Raw genomic sequence first — 20,879 nt, 5'->3', positions numbered from 1 at the left:
TCAGAAGTGGCCACAGGACCTAAGAAGCCGAAGAGGGAGAAGCCGAGCCGACCTGCCAAGACGACACCACCGGTGGAGCCCTGCGGAACTGTCTCACCACTTTTCCCAACGACAGAGGAGATCTCCCGCGTGGAGCGTCTTCTTCCCTTGACTGGTGGGGACAACCAGTTTCTGCCTTCTTTTCGTCGGCCTGAAGCATCTCGTGGCCGCCTTGCCTGTGTCAAGCACCCCGGCAACCGGGATACCACTTTTTACCTCAACCGCGAAAGAGGGGTAACATCCTTTTAACCGGAAAAACTCCACGGCTGGTTTCTTCCCTGGTAGTGCAACGACCTTCAGCTTTCCTCCACGATGAGATCTTCTCCTCCTCTGGACGACGCCGCGACTTGCACCCACTACCAGGAACAACTGCCACCGCTGGAGGATCCTTTCCATTTTAAAGGTACCGTGTTCCGCCCGGCTTCCCTTGCCACCGATTGTACGGGGTAGATTTAGCCCTCGGCTCTCGACCCTGGGTAAGCCTGGGACACCCTAACTAAACTTTTCTAAACTTGGTAAAACCTTTTCTACTCACCTGTAAAGACTTGTCACATTGTGTGATCTTGGGCATCTTTTCGCCTGGCTTTCCCTAGAGTGGGCCTGGCAACCGAACTTCCTTGCTCCTCAATAGACTTCCTTTCTAAACTCACTGTGGATCTCTGAAAAGTGTTTTGCCTTGCTGTTTTCATTACTTTTACCTTTTCCCTCCCTTTTTAACTAACTTGTTGGAGTGCCATCTAACGTTAAGCGCTCACCTCTGTTTGGAAATAAGTGGTGTTAACTTAGACTTGTCCAACAAATAACTAGGGATGTACATATAAGTAATAGTGACTGTGTTTTGACTTACTTACCTTTTCTGTGCTAGTGTAATTTATGAGTGTGTCTTTTAAATAAATAATTATGTACTTTTACACCTAGCTCTGGTTAGTGTTTGCTTGTACTACTGTGCCTCTGTACCTATTATGTATGCTCTGTATACTGCCTAACTCTTCTTGAGGGAAGTCTGACTGCTCAGCCACAGCTACCAGGTAAATCTGGATGGTACAGACTGCTACCAAGTGGGTTTACTGCCAAACACCTGTAGTCTTAAATCGTTTGCAGTGGTCCCAGAGGGAACTGCACAGGTTTCTGTCTAACACAGGTGTACATCGGTGGGATTTGTATTGAGCATTCACTTTAGTGTACTTTTGAGATACCTTAGTGCAACTAACCACAAAGCTTAAGCACAAAAAGAAAAAGTCATTTTCTAACCTGTCTGCTATGGAAAGTTATAGTTAAGAGTCCCTTGCTACAAAAACTGCTGATTGTTTAAGACTTCTCTGTAAGCATAAGAATCTCATGACTAAAGGAAAGAAAATGGAGCTAATAGAAAGGTTGTTAGAAAACCAAAGTCTGGATGATGGTTCAGAGGAACCTACCACTCCAGCAAATGTAGAGAACAGCAATGATATTGATATTGAACAAAGTATTGATGATCTTGGGTCAGAACCAGAAGAGGAGGATGAAACTATTGTAGATGTTCCCTGTAGGCCTCTGTCTGCTCTAACAGCTGTACCTACTGGGCCTTTGCCAGGTCCCACATTTGGTCCTCAGTACTATGAACTGGAGAAAATGAAACTTGAATTAGAGTACAAGAAACTTAATGCTCAAACTGACAATGAACTAAGGCTAAGAGAAATGGAGCTCAAGTATGAGCTAGAAATTAAGAAATTGTCTGTTGAGAATCCTTCTCTCTCTGGCTCCTCTAGAAGTTCCAGTCCTAAAAGACCCCGGATGCCTAAAGAATTGATTGGTATGTATGAGCCTAAGTTGGATGTGTTGGATTGGTTGTCTATGTTTGAGTATAATCATGGGCTCCAGAACATCACAGGTAATGAGTTACTCACCTGGTTGTTCTCTAGGCTTCCCCCTGATGCAGTAATGGAGTTGGGGGAGGAGGATAGGAAAGAGTATGAATGTGTGAAACTAGCTTTGATAGCTAGGTGTGGGAAGACCCCTTCCCAGTATCTTAAGGTTTAGAAGCCTCAAAAAGCATGATGGTACCCCTTGGGCTACCTGGGTGTGTGAAGGGTTGAAAAACTTAGAAGGATGGATTAAGGGTTACAAAGTTAACACTTATGAAGGAATGAGAAATCTTGTAATGATGGAGTCAATTTATGATGCCTGCTTTCCTGAGCTCAGACAGCACTTGGCTGATTCACGGGAATTAGATCCTAGAAAGCTAGCTAAGGCTGCTGACTTGTGGGTTGCCAACAGGGCTACTCACAAGGATTCTGGGGTAACTCAGAAGAAGGATGAGGGGAGGCAGCCTAAGAAAGACTCCAAAGAGAATTCTAATAATTCCAATTCCAAAGAGGGCCCCAAACCACACCATAAGGGTAAGCCACCTGGGAAACCACAGCAGAGTAGTATACCTTCTGGTGCCAAACCAGAAGGAGGTCAGAACAAGCCTCCATTCCAAAGGGCCTTTGGATCCTGTTATGTTTGTAAGGCTACTGACCATGTGAAAGGAGATCCCAGATGTAAGGGTAAACCTTCAGGGGTCCAGCTTGTCTCCTTAGCCTTCGCTCCAGAGGAGGAAGTCCCTATGGCAAGTGGAAACTTTCTACTACTGGCTGATGAACCCACTGGAGTCTCAGCCAGTGTTTCTTTAGTCTCTCTGGGGTTGTGGGAACAACAGAATTTAATGTCTATAATTCTATCCCAGATAATACTAAAGAGTATTATAAGGACAGCGTCCACGTGAATGGTCAGGAGACTCCTGCCATCAGGGACACTGGGGCCAGCATAACTGTGGTGGATGAATCATTTTTCAAGGCAGAGGATGTTGCTAAGGCACCCAAATGCCTCACCAAGTTAGCTGGAGGGCCTGTGTGTAACGCTCACCTGATTCCCGTAGAGGCGCCGGTCTTGACTGGGCGTATACCGTATCTTCAAAGGTGATGTGTAACACACGGCTGGCTCTTTGGGCTGGACCTCTGTGCACTGTATGTCTGACTTGAAGGGTAAGATGTCTGCAGATAGAAAATATGGGATTAAGGAACTGGGTTATTGAATGTCTCTCTCTTCTTCCCTTTCTCTTCTCCTGTAGAACCCCAAAGGTTAACGCTCTCACCTTAGGTAAGTGAACGCCGTGCTCTCCATCTGCCTCGGGGCAGGGTGCTGTAACCAGTTTCTTCACTGGATAAGGGGAGCAGGCCTCTTGACTTCAGAGGACTGCTGTCCGTCGTTTACTGCACGAACGGTAAGTTTCGAGTAATTCTAATGTCTTTAAAGTCTTTAGTAATGATGTTTCTTGTTTTGCAGGGTTCCGGCGATGGCGGATGACGGGCTGAAGTGAGTTGAAGATGGAGCCCGTGTGATGAATAGAAGCGCCTGGAAGCACGTAAGTAAGCGCTTGTTTCCTGCTTCACGATGCGCTCTAACTGTCTTTTTATTTTACAGGTACAAGTTCGGAGCGGCTGCAGGGTGCCGGAATACCCACTGGGTTAGATGTGGAAAGGAGTAATGGCACGTGAGTTCCCCAATGTCTTTAAACGCACCTTGTTTTGTCTTTCAGATGCGGGATGCAGCGCCGAAGGCCTCCGGAGTGTGCGAAGAGTTGGTAAGCCTTTGTCTTTCAGATGCCGGAATGCAGCGCGAGGCGTTGGTGACAGCCGATGGACCAGGTAAGTGAAGAGCTGTCACTGAAGACCGTAATGCTAACCTGTTCTTTCTTGTCTTTATAGGTGTTGCTGAAGACTGGATTCAGGATGGTAAGCCTTTTTCCTTAGGCCCAGGATCAGATGCAGAAGACACGATGAGCGTTCTGCTGCAGAGGATGCAGAATAACGCAAAGCAAGATTCATCCATCGGGTGTGGTTTAAATAGCCTCCTGTAGTGCTTAGGTGTCTCCTTCCACAGCCACGCCTAGGTAAGAAAAGAGTTCCTGCTTTCCAGAAGAGTTCCAGTGTTCTGAATCTAGGGAGTGGCTCCTGCCCCACCCAACAGGAAAAGTAGTTCCAAACAGAAGAGGATCAGAGGCTCAACTGGCAGGCAAGTAAGCAGCATGGTCTGCTGCAGGTAAGTCCACCCAAGCATTATGAGCCCGGCGCTTCCAGCGCTGGGACTGGGCATATTTATGAGCCTGGTGCCACTGGCGCCAGGACTGGGTCCAAAAGGTCCCAATTGGGACTGGTTGGCACTCGGAACCTGGGTTATGGATCTGCTTCCAAGGGAGTTGGGAAAACCCTGACCTTTTGGAAGCAGAGATCATGCCACTGTGCAGATGTGTCCCCCAGTTACCAGTTCTCATCCAGTGTAATGATATGGCTGTGAAAATACCTGTCAGTATACAATGTGAAGTACCAGGAAGGGTTCTGTTGGGTAATGACCTGAAAGCTCTTGGAGTTGTGTCACATACCCCCAGGCCTCCTAGTAAAAGGTTACAGGAGCTCACCAAACCTGCAAGAGAGAAAACCCTGCGAGGTTTATCTCAGGAGATGATGACAGAAATCACTCCTCTTCCACTGGAGCAACTTACTGCAGTAACAACCAGATCAGGAGTAAAGGGGCAACCCAAGACTCCTAGAACAAAACCTACAGCAAGCACTCCAGTGCTTCCAACAAGGACTTCCGCGAGGTTGTCCAAAGTTACACCTGTAACTCCACCTCCAGCTGAGGCTGAGAGGGAGGTACAACCCTGTCTGGTTGAACTAGACTCTGAAGAAGAGCTAGTAGGAGGCCCAGAACTTATTGGAGACCTGGACCCGGCTGACCATCCTGAGCTGCAGTCCTTACTGGCAGAAGGTGGACCCAGCAGGTCAGCTTTTCGTAAGGGACAAAGAGAATGTCCAACTCTGGAGGGCCTTCGCCAACAGGCAGCTTCTCAGGCTGATGGGCAAGAGCCTGGGAAGTATAGGTTACACTGGGAAGATGGCCTCTTCTACAGTGAACCAACTGGATCTGAACCTGGAGCCTACCAACGCCTGGTAGTGCCCCAAGAGAACAGATAACAGTTCTTGCAACTAGCCCACGAGATTCCTTTGGCTGGTCACTTGAGTTTCAAGAAGACCAAGGAAAGGCTCTCTCTCTACTTTTATTGGCCAAAGATGGGGGCTGAAGTAGATAGATATTGCAGGAGCTGCCATACCTGCCAGACTTCTGGTAAGGTTGGTTCCAAGAATGTGGCACCTTTAGTGCCTCTCCCAGTTGTGGGAGTCCCATTTGAGAGAGAAGGGATTGACATTGTTGGTCCCCTTGATCCCCCAACCTCCTCAGGCAACAGGTTTATCCTTGTTGTAGTAGACCATGCTACTAGGTACCCTGAAGCAATTCCTATGAGGACTGTTACAGCTCCGGCTGTAGCTAAGGCCCTCCTTGGTATTTTTTACCAGGGTTGGGTTTCCTAAGGAGGTGATCTCTGACAGGGGGTCACATTTTATGTCCCACTACATGAAAGCCATGTGGAAAACCTGCAGAGTTACCTACAAGTTCTCAACCACCTACCACCCTCAGACAAACGGATTGGTAGAAAAGTTTAACAGAACCATGAAGAGCATGATAGGTGCTTTAGAAGAACCCCTTAAAAAGAAGTGGGACCTTCTACTGCCATGCCTTCTCTTTGCCTATAGAGAAGTCCCTCAGGAGGGAGTAGGTTACTCTCCCTTTGAACTTCTCTATGGCCATCAAGTCAGAGGCCCCTTGGCCCTGATTAAGGAGGGGTTGGAGAGTGCTCCTTCCCCCAAGCCAGTCAGAGTGACTATGTGATAGGTCTCCGAAGGAGAATGTCACACATGATGGCAGAAGCAAGTGACAACTTGAAAGCTGGACAAGCTCTGATCAAACATTGGCATGATCAGAAGGCTAACATGGTCGAGTTTACTCAAGACCAGCTAGTTCTAGTTATGCTTCCAACAAGGCAGAGGGCCTTGCAAGACAAATGTATGGGACCCTTCAAGGTTGTGGGAAAAATTGGAGAGGTCAACTATCTGGTGGATCTGGGCAAACCCAGGGAAGCTCCCAGAGTCTTCCACACCAACCGCCTCAAAGCCTATGTCTCTAGACCAGAGGTAGGAGCCTTGCTTCTAGCTTCATCAGAAGAGGAGGAGGAGGAGAGTGAAGCTCTACCCGACCTCCTGAGAGGCTTACCTTTGGACCAAAAGGTTGAAGGAGTTAATCTCTCTTCAGAACTGACCCCTGAGCAACAGGAGGAGTGCAAAGCTATGTTAAATCAGTTTGCCCCCCTGTTCTCACTTTCACCAGGCTTGACCCCTTGGGGACAGCATGATATACTCACTGGTGACTGTCTGCCAGTCAAAAGCAGAGGCTACAGAATGTCAGAACATGTCAGAACCCACATCAAAGGTGAGGTCAAGAAGATGCTTGATCTCGGGGTAATAGAGCCCTCTACTAGTCCATGGTCTAGCCCAGTGGTGTTAGTACCAAAGGCAGGATCCAAAGAGTTGAGATTCTCTGTGGACTATAGAGCTCTTAATGCAGTCACCAAGACTGATGCCCACCCTTTGCCAAGGACAGATGAGTTGGTGGATAAACTTGGTGCAACCAAGTACCTCAGCACACTGGACCTTACATCAGGCTATTGGCAAATAGCCCTGACAGACCATGCCAAGGAGAAAACTGCATTTTCTACCCCAGTTGGCCTATACCAGTTCAAGGTTATGCCTTTTGGACTAAAAAATGCACCTGCAACATTCCAAAGGATGGTGAACCAAGTTCTAGCTGGGATGGAGGACTTCTGCATGGCATACTTGGATGACATTGCAGGCTTCAGCCACTCCTGGGAGGACCATGTGAACCACTTAGGACATGTTTTGCAGGCGCTTGAGCAGGCCAATCTGACCATAAAGGCAAGCAAATGCCAAATTGGACAGAGTAAAGTGGTCCACCTTGGACATGAGGTAGGAGGTGGAGAGATAAGGCCTTTGCTCAGCAAGATTGAAGCTGTGCAAAATTGGACAACACCTACTACTCAGACCCAGGTGAGAGCCTTCTTAGGCCTCACTGGGTACTACAGGAATTTCATTGAGAACTATGGGACCATAGCTTCTCCTCTGAATGTGATATCCTCTCCAAAATTCCCTAAGAAGGTCAAATGGAATGAGGAATGCAATCAGGCCTTTGAAAACCTGAAGAAAGCTCTTTGCCAAGCTCCAGTACTCCGGGCTCCTGACTACCACCAAACTTTCATTGTACAAACTGATGCTTCCAATGTAGGTATAGGTGCAGTTCTTAGCCAATTGGATGAGAAGGGTAGGGAACACCCCATTTCCTGAAACAAGGTGGGCAACAATAGAAAGAGAATGCTTTGCTATTGTGTGGGCACTGAAGAAGTTTAGGCCATACTTGTATGGTTCTACTTTTGTCATTCAGACTGACCACCAACCCTTGAGGTGGTTAATGCAAATGAAAGGGGAAAATCCAAAACTATTGAGATGGTCAATCTGCCTCCAGGGGTTTGATTTCACCATTGAGCACAGGTCAGGGTGTCACCATCAAAATGCTGATGGACTCTCTAGGATGTATGTTACCGACTAGAGGTATGAGGTTCATCCAGGAGTGGATTAAATCCTCCTGTCCCTTAGTCTGGGGGGGGCAAGTGTTAGGGAGAATTCTCTGTTAAGGCTGAATTTCCTAACCTAGTGAGTCCCCCAGCAGCTTTGGTGGATTTTTGGGGTTTTTTTTTTTCTCCTGCCAAGAGTGAGACTCTTTTACCCTCACTCTTGGGCATGACTTGAGAGTGTTTCTGTGACTTGCTATGTGCTTATGGGCTATGGGGTATTTTTTCCCATAGGCTATCATTGGTTTTTGAATGTGTGTTACACAGCACCCTCAGTGCAGTAACACAGGGGTGTCATAGAGACCCCCAAACAGACTCCACACCCTGGGACTGACTACTGTCTCCCTGGGTCTGTAAAGTCACCATTGACTTTACTAGTCTTAACTTAGGAACTTAACCAGTACAAACCATCATACTGTGGAAGTACTGGTAGGGGCAATTAGAATGCCCCTGGGGTCTGTTGTCGAGGCGGTACTGTCCCGTCCCCCCTCGCCGAGTTTCTGGCTGGTGGCAGTGGATACCACGGAAATATTCCACCGGAATATTTCCCAATGGGATTTCCCATTGATTTTAAAGCACCACTTTTTGGTGCAATGTTAAAGATACCGCCGGTTTATTTATTCAATATAAATTCACCGGTTGGGATTTTTTGCCAGAACTTGCCGCCAAAATGGCGTCTAGGTTCACTTGAGTAACCCTGAACCCGAGTCGAGCCTTTGTTCCACTTTTGGCGGGCTTCTGCACAGAAGCCCTCCAAAGTGGTGCCATTCTGTCTGGGTACCATAGGGGGTGTGGGAGGGGGTTTAGGCACCCTGGACTGAGTTGCCTTGCCAACTCATGTCGCACTCTGGTGTGATTGGCCCAAGTGGTGAGCCACCCCGCTCACCACTTAGCATGTTTGAGTGACAGCTAGGCTGTATGAAGGGGGGTTTGCTGCATAAAAGCAGGGTTTTTGGGACTGGTTCTTCAGAAGTGGCCACAGGACCTAAGAAGCCGAAGAGGGAGAAGCCGAGCCGACCTGCCAAGACGACACCACCGGTGGAGCCCTGCGGAACTGTCTCACCACTTTTCCCAACGACAGAGGAGATCTCCCGCGTGGAGCGTCTTCTTCCCTTGACTGGTGGGGACAACCAGTTTCTGCCTTCTTTTCGTCGGCCTGAAGCATCTCGTGGCCGCCTTGCCTGTGTCAAGCACCCCGGCAACCGGGATACCACTTTTTACCTCAACCGCGAAAGAGGGGTAACATCCTTTTAACCGGAAAAACTCCACGGCTGGTTTCTTCCCTGGTAGTGCAACGACCTTCAGCTTTCCTCCACGACGAGATCTTCTCCTCCTCTGGACGACGCCGCGACTTGCACCCACTACCAGGAACAACTGCCACCGCTGGAGGATCCTTTCCATTTTAAATTTACCGTGTTCCGCCCGGCTTCCCTTGCCACCGATTGTACGGGGTAGATTTAGCCCTCGGCTCTCGACCCTGGGTAAGCCTGGGACACCCTAACTAAACTTGGTAAAACCTTTTCTACTCACCTGTAAAGACTTGTGACATTGTGTGATCTTGGGCATCTTTTCGCCTGGCTTTCCCTAGAGTGGGCCTGGCAACCGAACTTCCTTGCTCCTCAATAGACTGCCTTTCTAAACTCACTGTGGATCTCTGAAAAGTGTTTTGTCTTGCTGTTTTCATTACTTTTACCTTTTCCCTCCCTTTTTAACTAACTTGTTGGAGTGCCATCTAACGTTAAGCGCCCACCTCTGTTTGGAAATAAGTGGTGTTAACTTAGACTTGTCCAACAAATAACTAGGGATGTACATATAAGTAATAGTGACTGTGTTTTGACTTACTTACCTTTTCTGTGCTAGTGTAATTTAGGAGTGTGTCTTTTAAATAAATAATTATATACTTTTACACCTAGCTCTGGTCAGTGTTTGCTTGTACTACTGTGCCTCTGTACCTATTATGTATGCTCTGTATACTGCCTAACTCTTCTTGAGGGAAGTCTGACTGCTCAGCCACAGCTACCAGGTAAATCTGGGTGGTACAGACTGCTACCAAGTGGGTTTACTGCCAAACACCTGTAGTCTTAAATCTTTTGCAGTGGTCACAGAGGGAACCGCACAGGTTTCTGTCTAACACTCCAGCAGGCAGACTTGTACTTTGCTGGTCATGAATCAACAGTGCTGGTAGGCTTACCGGCGCCGTTGTTTCCAGACCGGCAAACTTATAATGAGGCCTAATATCTTAGAAATTTTTTGGTTCTGTAATTTTTTATAGGAGTTGTAATTGTTATATGCTGCTAGAGTAATAAGTAAAGAGAGAAAGCATAATCCTTCGCCTCTGTGTCTTTAATAGAATCTTCACTTTCTATAACGTTAGTATGGAAAATCAGTATTTGCACAGTTCACTTGAATGGAGAGAAAGAGATTAACAGAAAGGCCACTTATCCTTACCTTCCTTTTTGCCTTAACAGGAATGAAGATATGGGGTTTTCCCTGCTCGAAACTCTTCTTTCGAATTATGTTGATGCCCAGTCGGTCATGAAGGAAGTTCGTAAGTAAAGGTGGATCGCCTGAAAATATGGAAAATAAGTCAATTTGCACGCCTCTAAGGTGGGTGCTGCTGACATCAACCTCCACCCAGTTAAATGAGAACAACTACACGTGGCCCAACAAAGCACATTATGTTAGCAAAACTGCTATCAAGCTGTCCCAACATTTCGCATTAGAGCACTGTTAGCCAAGAGGCCATATGCTGATCTAGGTGTACTGCTGACGCTATGTGCAAAGTTCAGGGCGTGTCCCTACCCGTGCTTAACACATACAGCAAAGGCAGAAGCGGGTCGTAATTTACCATCACCGACATTGCACCAGGCAGTAAATCCCAGGTATACAAGGTTGCAATCTCATTCTTCTGAGGATCGGAGCACAAACGGCATCGAAACAGAATCCTTTCTTTAGCACAATCCCAGGGGAGTTCCCTTTGTAAATGATATTAGAAAGTGCCCCAGTGTCTGGGAATTTCCCATCAGTGCTAGGCAATTTTGCACTGGTGTAGGGAGGTTTCGCAATACCATTTTCACAAGAATGCATGCATTCAGTCGGTGCACGTCACTTCCAGATTGCCCGGGACCAGTGCACAATGTGCTGGCATTGGAGCAGGGTCGGTCAGACTGGGAAAAAATGGTCTCGGGCGAAAATGAGAAAGTGACCCACAGTTGCAAATAGCAATGAATTCCTTTTGTGACAGACTGTTTGAGTATAACCGAGGGGATGTTTTCTGATACAATGTGATGCAAATTGTGCATTTTAAAGAATATTTATTCAGTAACAATGGTAAAAACGTCTAGCCACATTGTGAAGTAACTCACCAAACTGCCCCTCATTGGCCAAAAGAAAGTGACCCCCTTTGAAGCCCACACTAGCATTTTTGTTTCTGGCATTGCCCTATTGCCCTATAGGCCAGTCCAAGCCTGCACCGCAGCAATATGTCATTTCACCCCGGATGGATGTATTTATTTGAGCAGAATGGGCGTGTGACAAAATGGCCCAAGCCAACTGCTCTGTCTGATGTGAAATTATTTGTTCTAATGAATAAAAGCTGAACTGACTAGTCTGCACTGAAACCATGAAACTATGTAGAACAGTAACTTTCCTTTTACTTTTTGGATACAGAGGGCACTGTTAAATTAACTTTATAAATGTGCAAACGCTGTTTGTGTCATGTTCACATTAGCACCAGTGCAGATATAGGGCATGCGCAAAGGTACTGCAATAACACCCGTCGTTTTCAACAGAATCTCACTTATTGGAATAGCCCGCGATGTGGAGGAGGCTGTGACCCTTCACTGTTCTGAAATTCGTAGGGGTAGCAGTGTTAGTGGACTGTGGCATGACCAGATCTTCAATGGCATCCAACTAAATAGGCAGACAGGATGTAAACAGCACATAATCTGGCTAAGGGATGTCTATGATGATAACAACCCTTTCATTCATTTACATGGCTAGTCTATTGACAGCCAGTGGCGAACTATGTGGTTAGCCAGCGGAAGCCACACATACCTTCAAATGATTTAGCAGAATCAATCTGTAGGTCCTGCTTGACCCTGGAAGGGAACAGGGTCACTAATGTGCAACATAAGTACTCTGACAGCTACACAGCAGGAAGCAGTGAGAATAGTGTTAAGACTATCCATGAATGTTGACCCAGAAATCACCTATAATCAGTATAAATATTTCCAACCAACCTGGTTGACCAGAGAAGTGATCAAAGTAGCTTGGAGGGTGTCCAGGCAGGAGATACAGCCCAAGACAGCTAAGATTCAGAGTTCTCAAAAAACATGGGTGATTATTAGTCTATGATGTTGAAGGCAAGTCCCTTTTTCTGCACACTCCAGAATAATGACAACCCTCTAGGGAAATAGGCCAGGAGACAGCGTTGCAAGGATAACAAAAGTTTAATTGTACAGAATACAAAATATCAGCAAAGGACGCTGCTGCTCAAGAGCACTCTGATTAATCTAAGGACAAGCAGAAGCTTAAAAAGCCATGTGGCGTCATCATATACAGTAAGAACAGGTGCTACTGATTAGTAGGACCGTATAGATGGGCCTGCTCCATAGGGGATGCCAGGCTACAATTGGTTATTTATGTTGCCATCGATCAGTCTCCGAGTGGGTCAGCTGGGCTCATCTTTGTCTTGGGTGAAGGTCAGGCTACTTGTATAATACAAAGTTACATCTAAACTAACGAGCTAAGCTCCCTAGTCCATCACTGTGGCATGCACCTGGGCAGCGCAGAAAATGGTGCCGGGGGAAGGGAGGATAAAATACAGTCATGCTGACCCACACAATTAAGGGCTTCCTTGATGCTGCACTTCCCGCACTCAGGGTATCCACTGTGGGATTGATCTTTAATTTATCCCTCCCGGTACCTCGTGTTACAAAGGCTGTGTTTTATGCTGGAAGAAATACAGTCGCGCATGCTTGGATCTTTTATGGTCACTTGATTTATGTTAGGACAGGAGGGTCGCTTACTTATCATGGAATGCAGAGGTGTAGGGGTGGATACAGTGGTGTGGGCATAGCGTTGGGCACGCTGGGTGGGTATTAGGGGCCTATTGGCAGTTTAGTGGAGCTGGATTGACATACTGCGGCGCCTGGGGTTGTCTCACGCTCTTGCAGGCACATTCCTCGGAAAGATACTAAATATTTGCAACAGTGGATGGACAAAAGGGAACTGAACTTCCGTGAGAACTGGCTGCGTGGATTAATTCTGCCTTAATGAGGTTGGGCCTAGTGAACTGGGTTCATGGAGTTTGGTGGGTACAGCGCGATCATACAAGCCTGTGCTTTTTTGGCCTACGCAAAATGGAGTTTTATTCTATGTGTTTTCTAGTGCTGCACATCTACTGTTGGCGCTACATTACTTCTATATTCATGCGGTTTTCTCCCCCCTTATGTACTACATCACTTCATATGGGGTTCGCCTCACCTGAAAGCACTTTGGTGGAATGGAAATTAGTATATTCCACCCCCTATGTTCAGTGCAAAAGCACATCAAAGGTGCATTATAGCAATGAGCCGAGTGCATAGTAAACATGTATAAATTAGATATTGGTCTTTGGTACGCTTAGGCATGTTGGATGATTTTTTCTTCTCAAATATAGTTATATATACTTTAAATCAAACTGCCCATTGTGGCAGACCAACAAAACAGATGAATAATCGAGAATATGTCCCATGACAATTCATTTGCAAACAAGATGAGGTTGGGATAAACACAGTGTGGTCCTTCACAATATAACAGGCATTCTGTTGTTTTAACAAGGATGCTTGCTGTATTCTACATGCCAATCAGCAATTAAGGGAGCAGTTGGGAGAATCTTGCCTGGCGGTGAATTAGCAGCTGATGGGGTCCTCAGGTGGATACTACACATTTGGTGATGAGTGCTAATGGTGAGACTTCATTGGAAACAACCCACGGACCCGGAGGAGGATCAGCGGGGTGAATTTCTAGCTGATACGCTGGCCAAATGAAACACAGTCCAAAGGCTTGTGCAGACACACTAGTCCAAACTGGAGATAAATCCTGCTGCGCTCAGGTCCTGCTGCACACATCAAGAGGAGGCAAGTGGTAAGAGCCAACCAGGCGCCATACTCCTCGTCCACCAAAAGCAAACCTCTGCAAAATTGGAGCTCAGCATTATTCAAAACAAAGGGAGAAACAACTTACCTCAATGGCACCCACCATTCCTACATTAGCAAAAAGGACCTGCTTATGTCTGCACCCACATTTATGGACTATAGGAAACAAGGAGGGACCTTCCCAGCACAGACACATACCAAGATACTACCCACAGTACAGAGCACCTGGTACTGTACAACCCACACCTTTGCAACCTCCACCTCTACTTTAATGGCATCCGCAGCCTTGTGGTCATACCACGACAGGCAGAGAGTGACAATCTTCCCCTTCCTTGCATTCATCCACGGCAACACGCGCAACATTTTATGGTCTGCCTTACAAGAACCTCCTGGGCCTCAAAGGACAAGGCAGAATACTGCTGTGTCGTGCCTATTCCTGTAAACACTGGGAGAACCAGTGGTTCCACTGGAACAGAGGATAGGCATCTTCCAAGTCTATCTTTGGGCTACTGATGGAAGCCGGTATAACAATGACCCGAGGGAAGCCACTCTCCTAAATTACCTAGGAGCAGAGGGTCTGCGCATCTTCATAACTTTTCCAGAACCAACCATTCTTGATAAATGTCGGGATGGGTAAAATGGCAGCAACAACAAAAATATGACATTGCCATCACCAAGCTGGAATCAAAAATCATTGGAACAAAACAAATGTAGTCCTGGAACGATACTATATTTTTCACACAATGTAAAGGCGAATCAGTGGAAAACTACATCATAAGCCTTTGCAGCCTAATACCCACCTGCAAATTCACCAGAATCACAGATGAGTATGAGAGACCAACTAATGCTACATACACCTTTGATCCCAAAATTAAACAAAGCATTGCCAAGCTAACACCACCAACATGGAACAAGCCATAGACAGCCATAGAATGATAGAGATAGAGACTAGGTGCATAAGGGTAGTCCAAAACAAAGAGTGTGAACAACTCAAAAGCAAAATGGTGAGGCATGTCAGGGCACCAAGAAAAGAAGATGACTCGGAAGGATTAGCACTCGTTCACTGCAGCTTGACTCGTCAGGAAGAAAACAGGTCTACAATGTATGTGGGGAAGCAACAAAATGGCACATGAGACTACCGACCCAACCCAAATTCCTGGCACAGAATAAAATGCAAAAACAAAGAGGTGATGGCTGGAAGGTTTAGAATGAATCTTAACCTCTGGCATTGCTCTGGGCATCCCTCCATACCATCATTCTTCGCCTGCTAGATTTGCATATGGTTTTTCCCCTTCTGTAATGGCTTGGCAGGCTGAAAAATGATGGTCTGGAAGGTTGCCCAGAGCTCTGCCCATCGTTATGATTAATTCAAAACCTTCCAGCCATCACCATTTTGTTTTGCTAACGTCCCCCCGAGTGGGACGGGTATGCCCAGACGTGGGTCCCGAGTCTGCCAGGCCTAGAGACCCAAGGTACTCCTCACTGATGATGACCAACAAGGGTGAAACATGTCTGGGGATGCTTGTGGTCTCATGCAGAAGGGAAGTGACCTAGCAGTTCGGGCTGGATTGCCCCTTTTGGGGTGGGACCAAGCCTCATTTGCGTATTGTTTTCCCCTTCTGTAATGGCTTGGCAGGCTGAAAAACAATGGTCAGGAGGGTTGCCCAGAGGTGTGCCTGTGGTTACGATTAATTCAAAACCTTCCAACTATTACCTTTTTGTTTTGCCATAGAATAAAGTGCAACAGATATGGGTGGAACAAACACAAAAATATCACAGCGGAGTGCATCAGATGTGGAATGGAGGTGTGACAAACTCCAAATAGATCGGTAGACATCATAAATGATGTCAGATTCCGGTTCACAGTACACCAGTATCCATGTGGGCATGTACCAATAGGAACTAAGCGGCAAAGTTAGAACTTTACTCAAACGGAAATCAAGCCAAAGGCTAAGGGAAGAGCCCTATCCACATTTTAGGTAACAAGTTTATGACCTTGAACTTCAAGAACAGAGCCATTGTCGGTAAACGATATGAAGACAAAGATGGCTCAACAGTGGTAGGGTGGATTTGAAAAGCCACCATCAAGTACATCTCCACCCTGGTAAAGCATGCACTATCTTTGGCATTTCTGAAAACAATGCATGAAATGCCTGCAGGCCCAAGTAAGGCTACCCAGGAAGGAAGACTGCCCAAAGGTGTTCAGAGATGGCATAGGTGTTCTCAAAGGGTACAAACATCAAATAAGCACAACCAGTGGCACTCAAAGTTAGCCTGATACTTATCAGAGTGAAAGAAGTACTTGACAAGAATAGCTCCCCTTTCTCCCTCATTGTTTGGCCTTCGCATGTCTTATACAAACAAAGTAAAGAATCTTGAAATGATTTGGCAATAAGATCTCACAAATTGGCAAAGTAACTAATATGGACTTTTATATGTTCTGGCTCCTTCAACGGATCTTCCCTTTTTTACCTAAAGAAGATCATGCCCTTGGGGCCCCACATCAACTCCAAGATTAATTATGCCAAGATACTTTATGCTGGTCATCCCTGAATATCAGCTTGGTTTCAGAAAGCTTCAGTGTGTTTAGTCTGCTGTCTGTCTAAATGTGATGCTGTCAGTACAGTTTGGGTCTATTTGACTTAAAACATTTGACCTAACCACATTTGATCAAATTTATTTGACCTTTTTTTCCAGTCTAAAATGCAGGGGGAGTCCCCCGCAACCCCTTCCCACTTCCTCTCAACCTAATCTATACGGTTACCGACCCCCATATATATATTTAATTCAATTTGACCAACAAAAGGTAAAAGAAATTCGGCCAAATGTTTTAGGTCAAATGTTTTTAGGTCAATTATGCTAATACCGTCAGTACAGCAAGGACATATTTTCATTGGCTTCCATTTTAGTCCAGGATATCTTAAGACTCTTTACTTGTTTTTCAAGGCAAGATCAGTCACCACATACAATCTTTGCTGTGACCATCTTCCCCTTCTAGACATTCTAAAATCAGTTTAAAAAAAATAGGGCCAAAAGTAAATTTACTCAATTGGGCCATCGATATGGAATAACCTTCCTTTGGCTATTCATGAAATTGGCCATGTGCTGCCTTTTCAGAAAGCTGTAAAATCCCAACTGTTATTCTAAGGCCTGCTTGTGCTCTTTACTATTCTCTATTCAGCATTGCCTGCATCACATCCCTCTTTTGAGCTTGGATGGAATTCAATCTGCCCAGCTGGGTATTTATACATGCTTCAAATCAAATTAAATCACAAGATCATTACACCCATTGAGTGTTCTAAGTGCTTGCCACCAATTGTTGCAGGAAGGAAACCCAATAACTCCATCAGAATGTGTGTGGACCGACACCCTCTGCCAAATATCAGTCTAATATTGCCAACTATGGAACCCTCAGTCTTCACGACATTACAGCTTGCATCCACCTCTCTTTTAATAGAACTGTGTGAATAGTGGAGATAATGCACCTCTTGTCAAACCCTTGGGACATAGAGCTACCATCACAAGCCTTTTGGCCCAGCTGCATCCGCAGCCATTGTCCAAAGATTTATGCAATAACTCTTTGGGGGTATCATTGCAGTCAACCTCTTCCAAGATGGCAAAAATGAAGAGGAACACAATGCCTACCCAAATGGAGTTTTGAACATAAAACCAACAGTAAAGCTAGAAAAGTGCCAAGAAGTAGAATATTTGGAATACATGATGTATCATGAAAGCAGCAAACCAAAGCAAAACCCAGTGAACACTAACCTAAGAGTGCCACCACCAACATACAAGGAACAATTAAAATCTTTCTTCTGGTGCAGTATTACTCCAAGTTCATCAAAGATTAAGGCACACATCCAGCGAGACCCTGGAAAAACATACAAAATGTGTATAGACAGAAAAGTGTCAGAAAGAGTTTGACAATGTAAAAATGGACATCAACCATGGACCAATGTTGAAGCAGTTCAAACCCATTTGCTATTCTATGGTATCCGTTGATACGAGTGACAAGGGATTGGTTGGAGTGCACAACCAGATACAAAATGGAAAGGAAATTAGCAGAGCCTTTGCATCCAGGTATAACCGTGTACGTTTTAGAACTATTTTGATGTTTGAAACACTTCAAAATATTAATGTAGGGCCTCCCGGTCACTTTTAGGAGTGACCTCAAGCGATTAATACACTTGTCAGGGATGTCCACTGCTTCACCTAGGATATACTGCAGAATGATGGAGATCATGGCAAGGCCAAGTTAAATTACTTATCAGTCAAAAATAGTGCTGTTGCAGATTATATGGCATGATTGCCAGCTGAAACTCCATTTGACATTTCTGGCAGCACATGTGAATCCATTGTAGTCACTGTACTGCCAGGCTTTAGCAAAACAGAATGTCCAGTGGCCAGCAACTGCAAACCTGAATTTAAAAAACTGCGTAAGGCCTCCGAGAAGGTTGGAAAAGGGCCATGTGAGACATTCCTGATAATACATGTCTTTCCAGAATCTTCAGAAAATCAGAGGGGCATCATGAGAGGTGATCACTTTCTCCCTCCTATGTGTCTACATCCCAGAGGAATGCATCAAGACTAGGGGAGGGGTATGACCAACAGTGAGAGTCTGCCAACAATGGGAGAGGCGTGATAAAACAAAAATAAATCAGACATGTCCCTGCAACCCAAGGAAGTACCACACACAGTACGCGTTTGACACACGTCCTCTTTGAAACCTAAAGACCAGCAAAAGCGCACATACTGGTATTGATGCAAAAGACCTTAAGGTGCGTTGAATGGGGCATAGAGCTGGCAGGACTATCCACAATGAAAGTGCTCACATTTCTCAGGGCCATTATCGAATGTGAGGGAACCGTGGAAGCAAAAGTAACAGACAATGGGGTACAATTTGTGTTGGACACAATGCATACTTTCCTAACGCACCAAATTCTCATTTACACTACACAACACTGCACCACCCAGCAGAGAATGGTGTAATGGAATGCATGAGCCTTTTCATCACGGGGTGCATCCAACTCACCACAGCAAAGTTCCTAATGCAGAGGGATGTACTTATAAGCTTATCCTTCATGTGAACATCAGAGTCAAAACAATTGTGCATATGAGAGGGAGACATCATTGCAGCCATCTGAACTCCCCCCGGATGAATATGAGTTTTAGTAAAGAGCCACAGCATGTGGCTGGATGTCCAGCCTGTCCTCCACAAATAGTCACTTCAACCACTTAAAACAGCTTCATCGTGGAGGTGCATATTCTCAAAATGACGTGGTGAAAGTCAAGGACCCTGAGGAATGAAATCCTGCATAGGCGGACGGAACAAGTCTTCGACATCACGCAGCAGCCGACAGAAGAATCTGTTCCTAAAGGAACTGGTGAGCTGAAGCTGTAGTACTCAAAATAGGACATTGTTCTCCAATGTCAATGTGGAAAACGATTTCACATACTACTGAGCTGTTGTGTCCAACTCTTTTCTTAATCCCCCCTACTACTTCCTCCCCATCCTGCCTGTTTCCCATTACTCCCAACCCAGCCCCTTCCTCTGGGAAGCAAGATGTTAGGTCATATAGAATGCTGGCTGGAGTCTACATTCCACCGTGCACGTATAAAAGAAGGCTTTGTTTTATGACAGCAGTTGCGGGACTCCTGCTCGGCGGTGTGGCAGTAGCTGGTAGGTCTCCTCATTAAATCTCCCTGCTCACACATGGACATCTGATGGTTACTACACATTCCCTCCTTGGGATTGGTCCTTCTCGACAGAATCAGGATGGGATAACAGTATGGTGCTCTGCTTCTACCTTTTATGGGAACACTTGCCTCCCCAGTGAATAATAAATGAAAATAAAGCTTAAAAAAGAAATCCAATTCCAGTGAACGATGATACAAACTCTAGAAATCTGTTAATCAACTACTATGTTAGTCAACTACTAATCGGAAAATAATGGAAGATAAAATATTACATGGAACGGTATTAATCTTCAGGTTCCTCCCAGTTTCATGTAGGCACATCAATGATTCCTTTCATCCCTGTCTTCTTGTTAACGTGACACATTCAAGCATTTCCCCAAGTAAGATGAAAGCATTTATACTTCTCACAGAAAGAAACATTTCTACGTTATCCTGGTCTATAGAGGTTATGTTTTCTATCCTTCACAAATATCTACAAATGGTGACCAGGTCGTAAGGTAGGACTGGAAAGGGCTGGAAGCTCATGCTGTCAGCTTTTACATAGTGCCGATATCCCAGATCTTCACCCACCACCGAGCAACTATCGGGACCCCTGGTAACCTCCAGAATGGTGCCACTATTAAGCAAGCAGCATTCGATAGATGTGAAGTAAGGGCAGTTATGGGACCTGGTATTGGGTAGTTCCAATATTCCCATTACCACACGAGTGGATACCTGGACAGCTGCCTTCCTAGGATCTATTTAATCTTACTTAATACCTCCTTATAAAAGGTCTGCACATCATCACATCTCCGCCACATATGAGCCATGCTCCCCATCTGCCCACATGACCTCCAGCACATGGAGAAGGGTCTTTATAGATGTTTTGCAATCTCTGTGGAGTCATATACAATTGCAGGTATATTTCGCATGCACATTATTTCATGTGTGAGCATTTGGATGCTTTGTGTGCTGTATCCCAAATACGGAAACATGACTCTGCGAAACTGCAACATTTAGTTCTCGTTCCCATTGCATCATATAGGGCAAATCTTCCTCAACATTGGATACATCCAGCAGTTTATAACATTTGGAAATTGATTCACACAAAGTGGCCTCCGGGCGATGGAGGTCTAGACCCAACTGTAACCACCAGTTTTTTGAGACATCAAATGTCACAGGTGTACGTAATGGAAGCGGCCTCTCTCTGTGAACTGGAATCAATGCTTGCATTGTTTAAAAGCGAGAGCTGACCCACCTTCATATAGAGTAAAAGGTGTCATGCTCTCGCTGCTTTCCAATGCTTTAAATGTTCCCTCCTGCACCCTAGGTGAAAAGTCTGGATTGTCTAGCATTGGAATCACGGAGCCCACATTGGTGGTGTCCCAGTCTTTCAAAGAGTATAAAGGGTTGCTAACAAGAAGCGCCCATGTGGACTGATCTATCTAGAGGAAAGGGTAATTTAT

At 45.7% G+C, this 20,879-nt stretch overlaps 1 protein-coding gene across 4 annotated transcripts in view; it reads right to left on the bottom strand.

Moving 5' to 3' along the window:
• XRRA1 (X-ray radiation resistance associated 1) overlaps positions 1-20,879 on the bottom strand; it is a 624,270-nt gene that overhangs the window by 123,674 nt on the left and 479,717 nt on the right. For all 4 annotated transcript variants that reach the window (XM_069640151.1, XM_069640152.1, XM_069640154.1 and 1 more), the window contains one exon: positions 10,046-10,164. In XM_069640151.1, the coding sequence (XP_069496252.1) occupies positions 10,046-10,164 (119 nt within the window). The remainder of the gene's footprint in view (positions 1-10,045; positions 10,165-20,879) is intronic.

Source organism: Ambystoma mexicanum, chromosome 7q (genome assembly GCF_040938575.1).
Source record: "Ambystoma mexicanum isolate Mex_15411 chromosome 7q, UKY_AmexF1_1, whole genome shotgun sequence".
Classification (NCBI taxonomy): Eukaryota; Metazoa; Chordata; class Amphibia; order Caudata; family Ambystomatidae; genus Ambystoma; species Ambystoma mexicanum.
The sequence above is the reverse complement of the archived record's forward strand: the minus strand, read 5'-3'. Positions and strand labels throughout refer to the sequence as shown.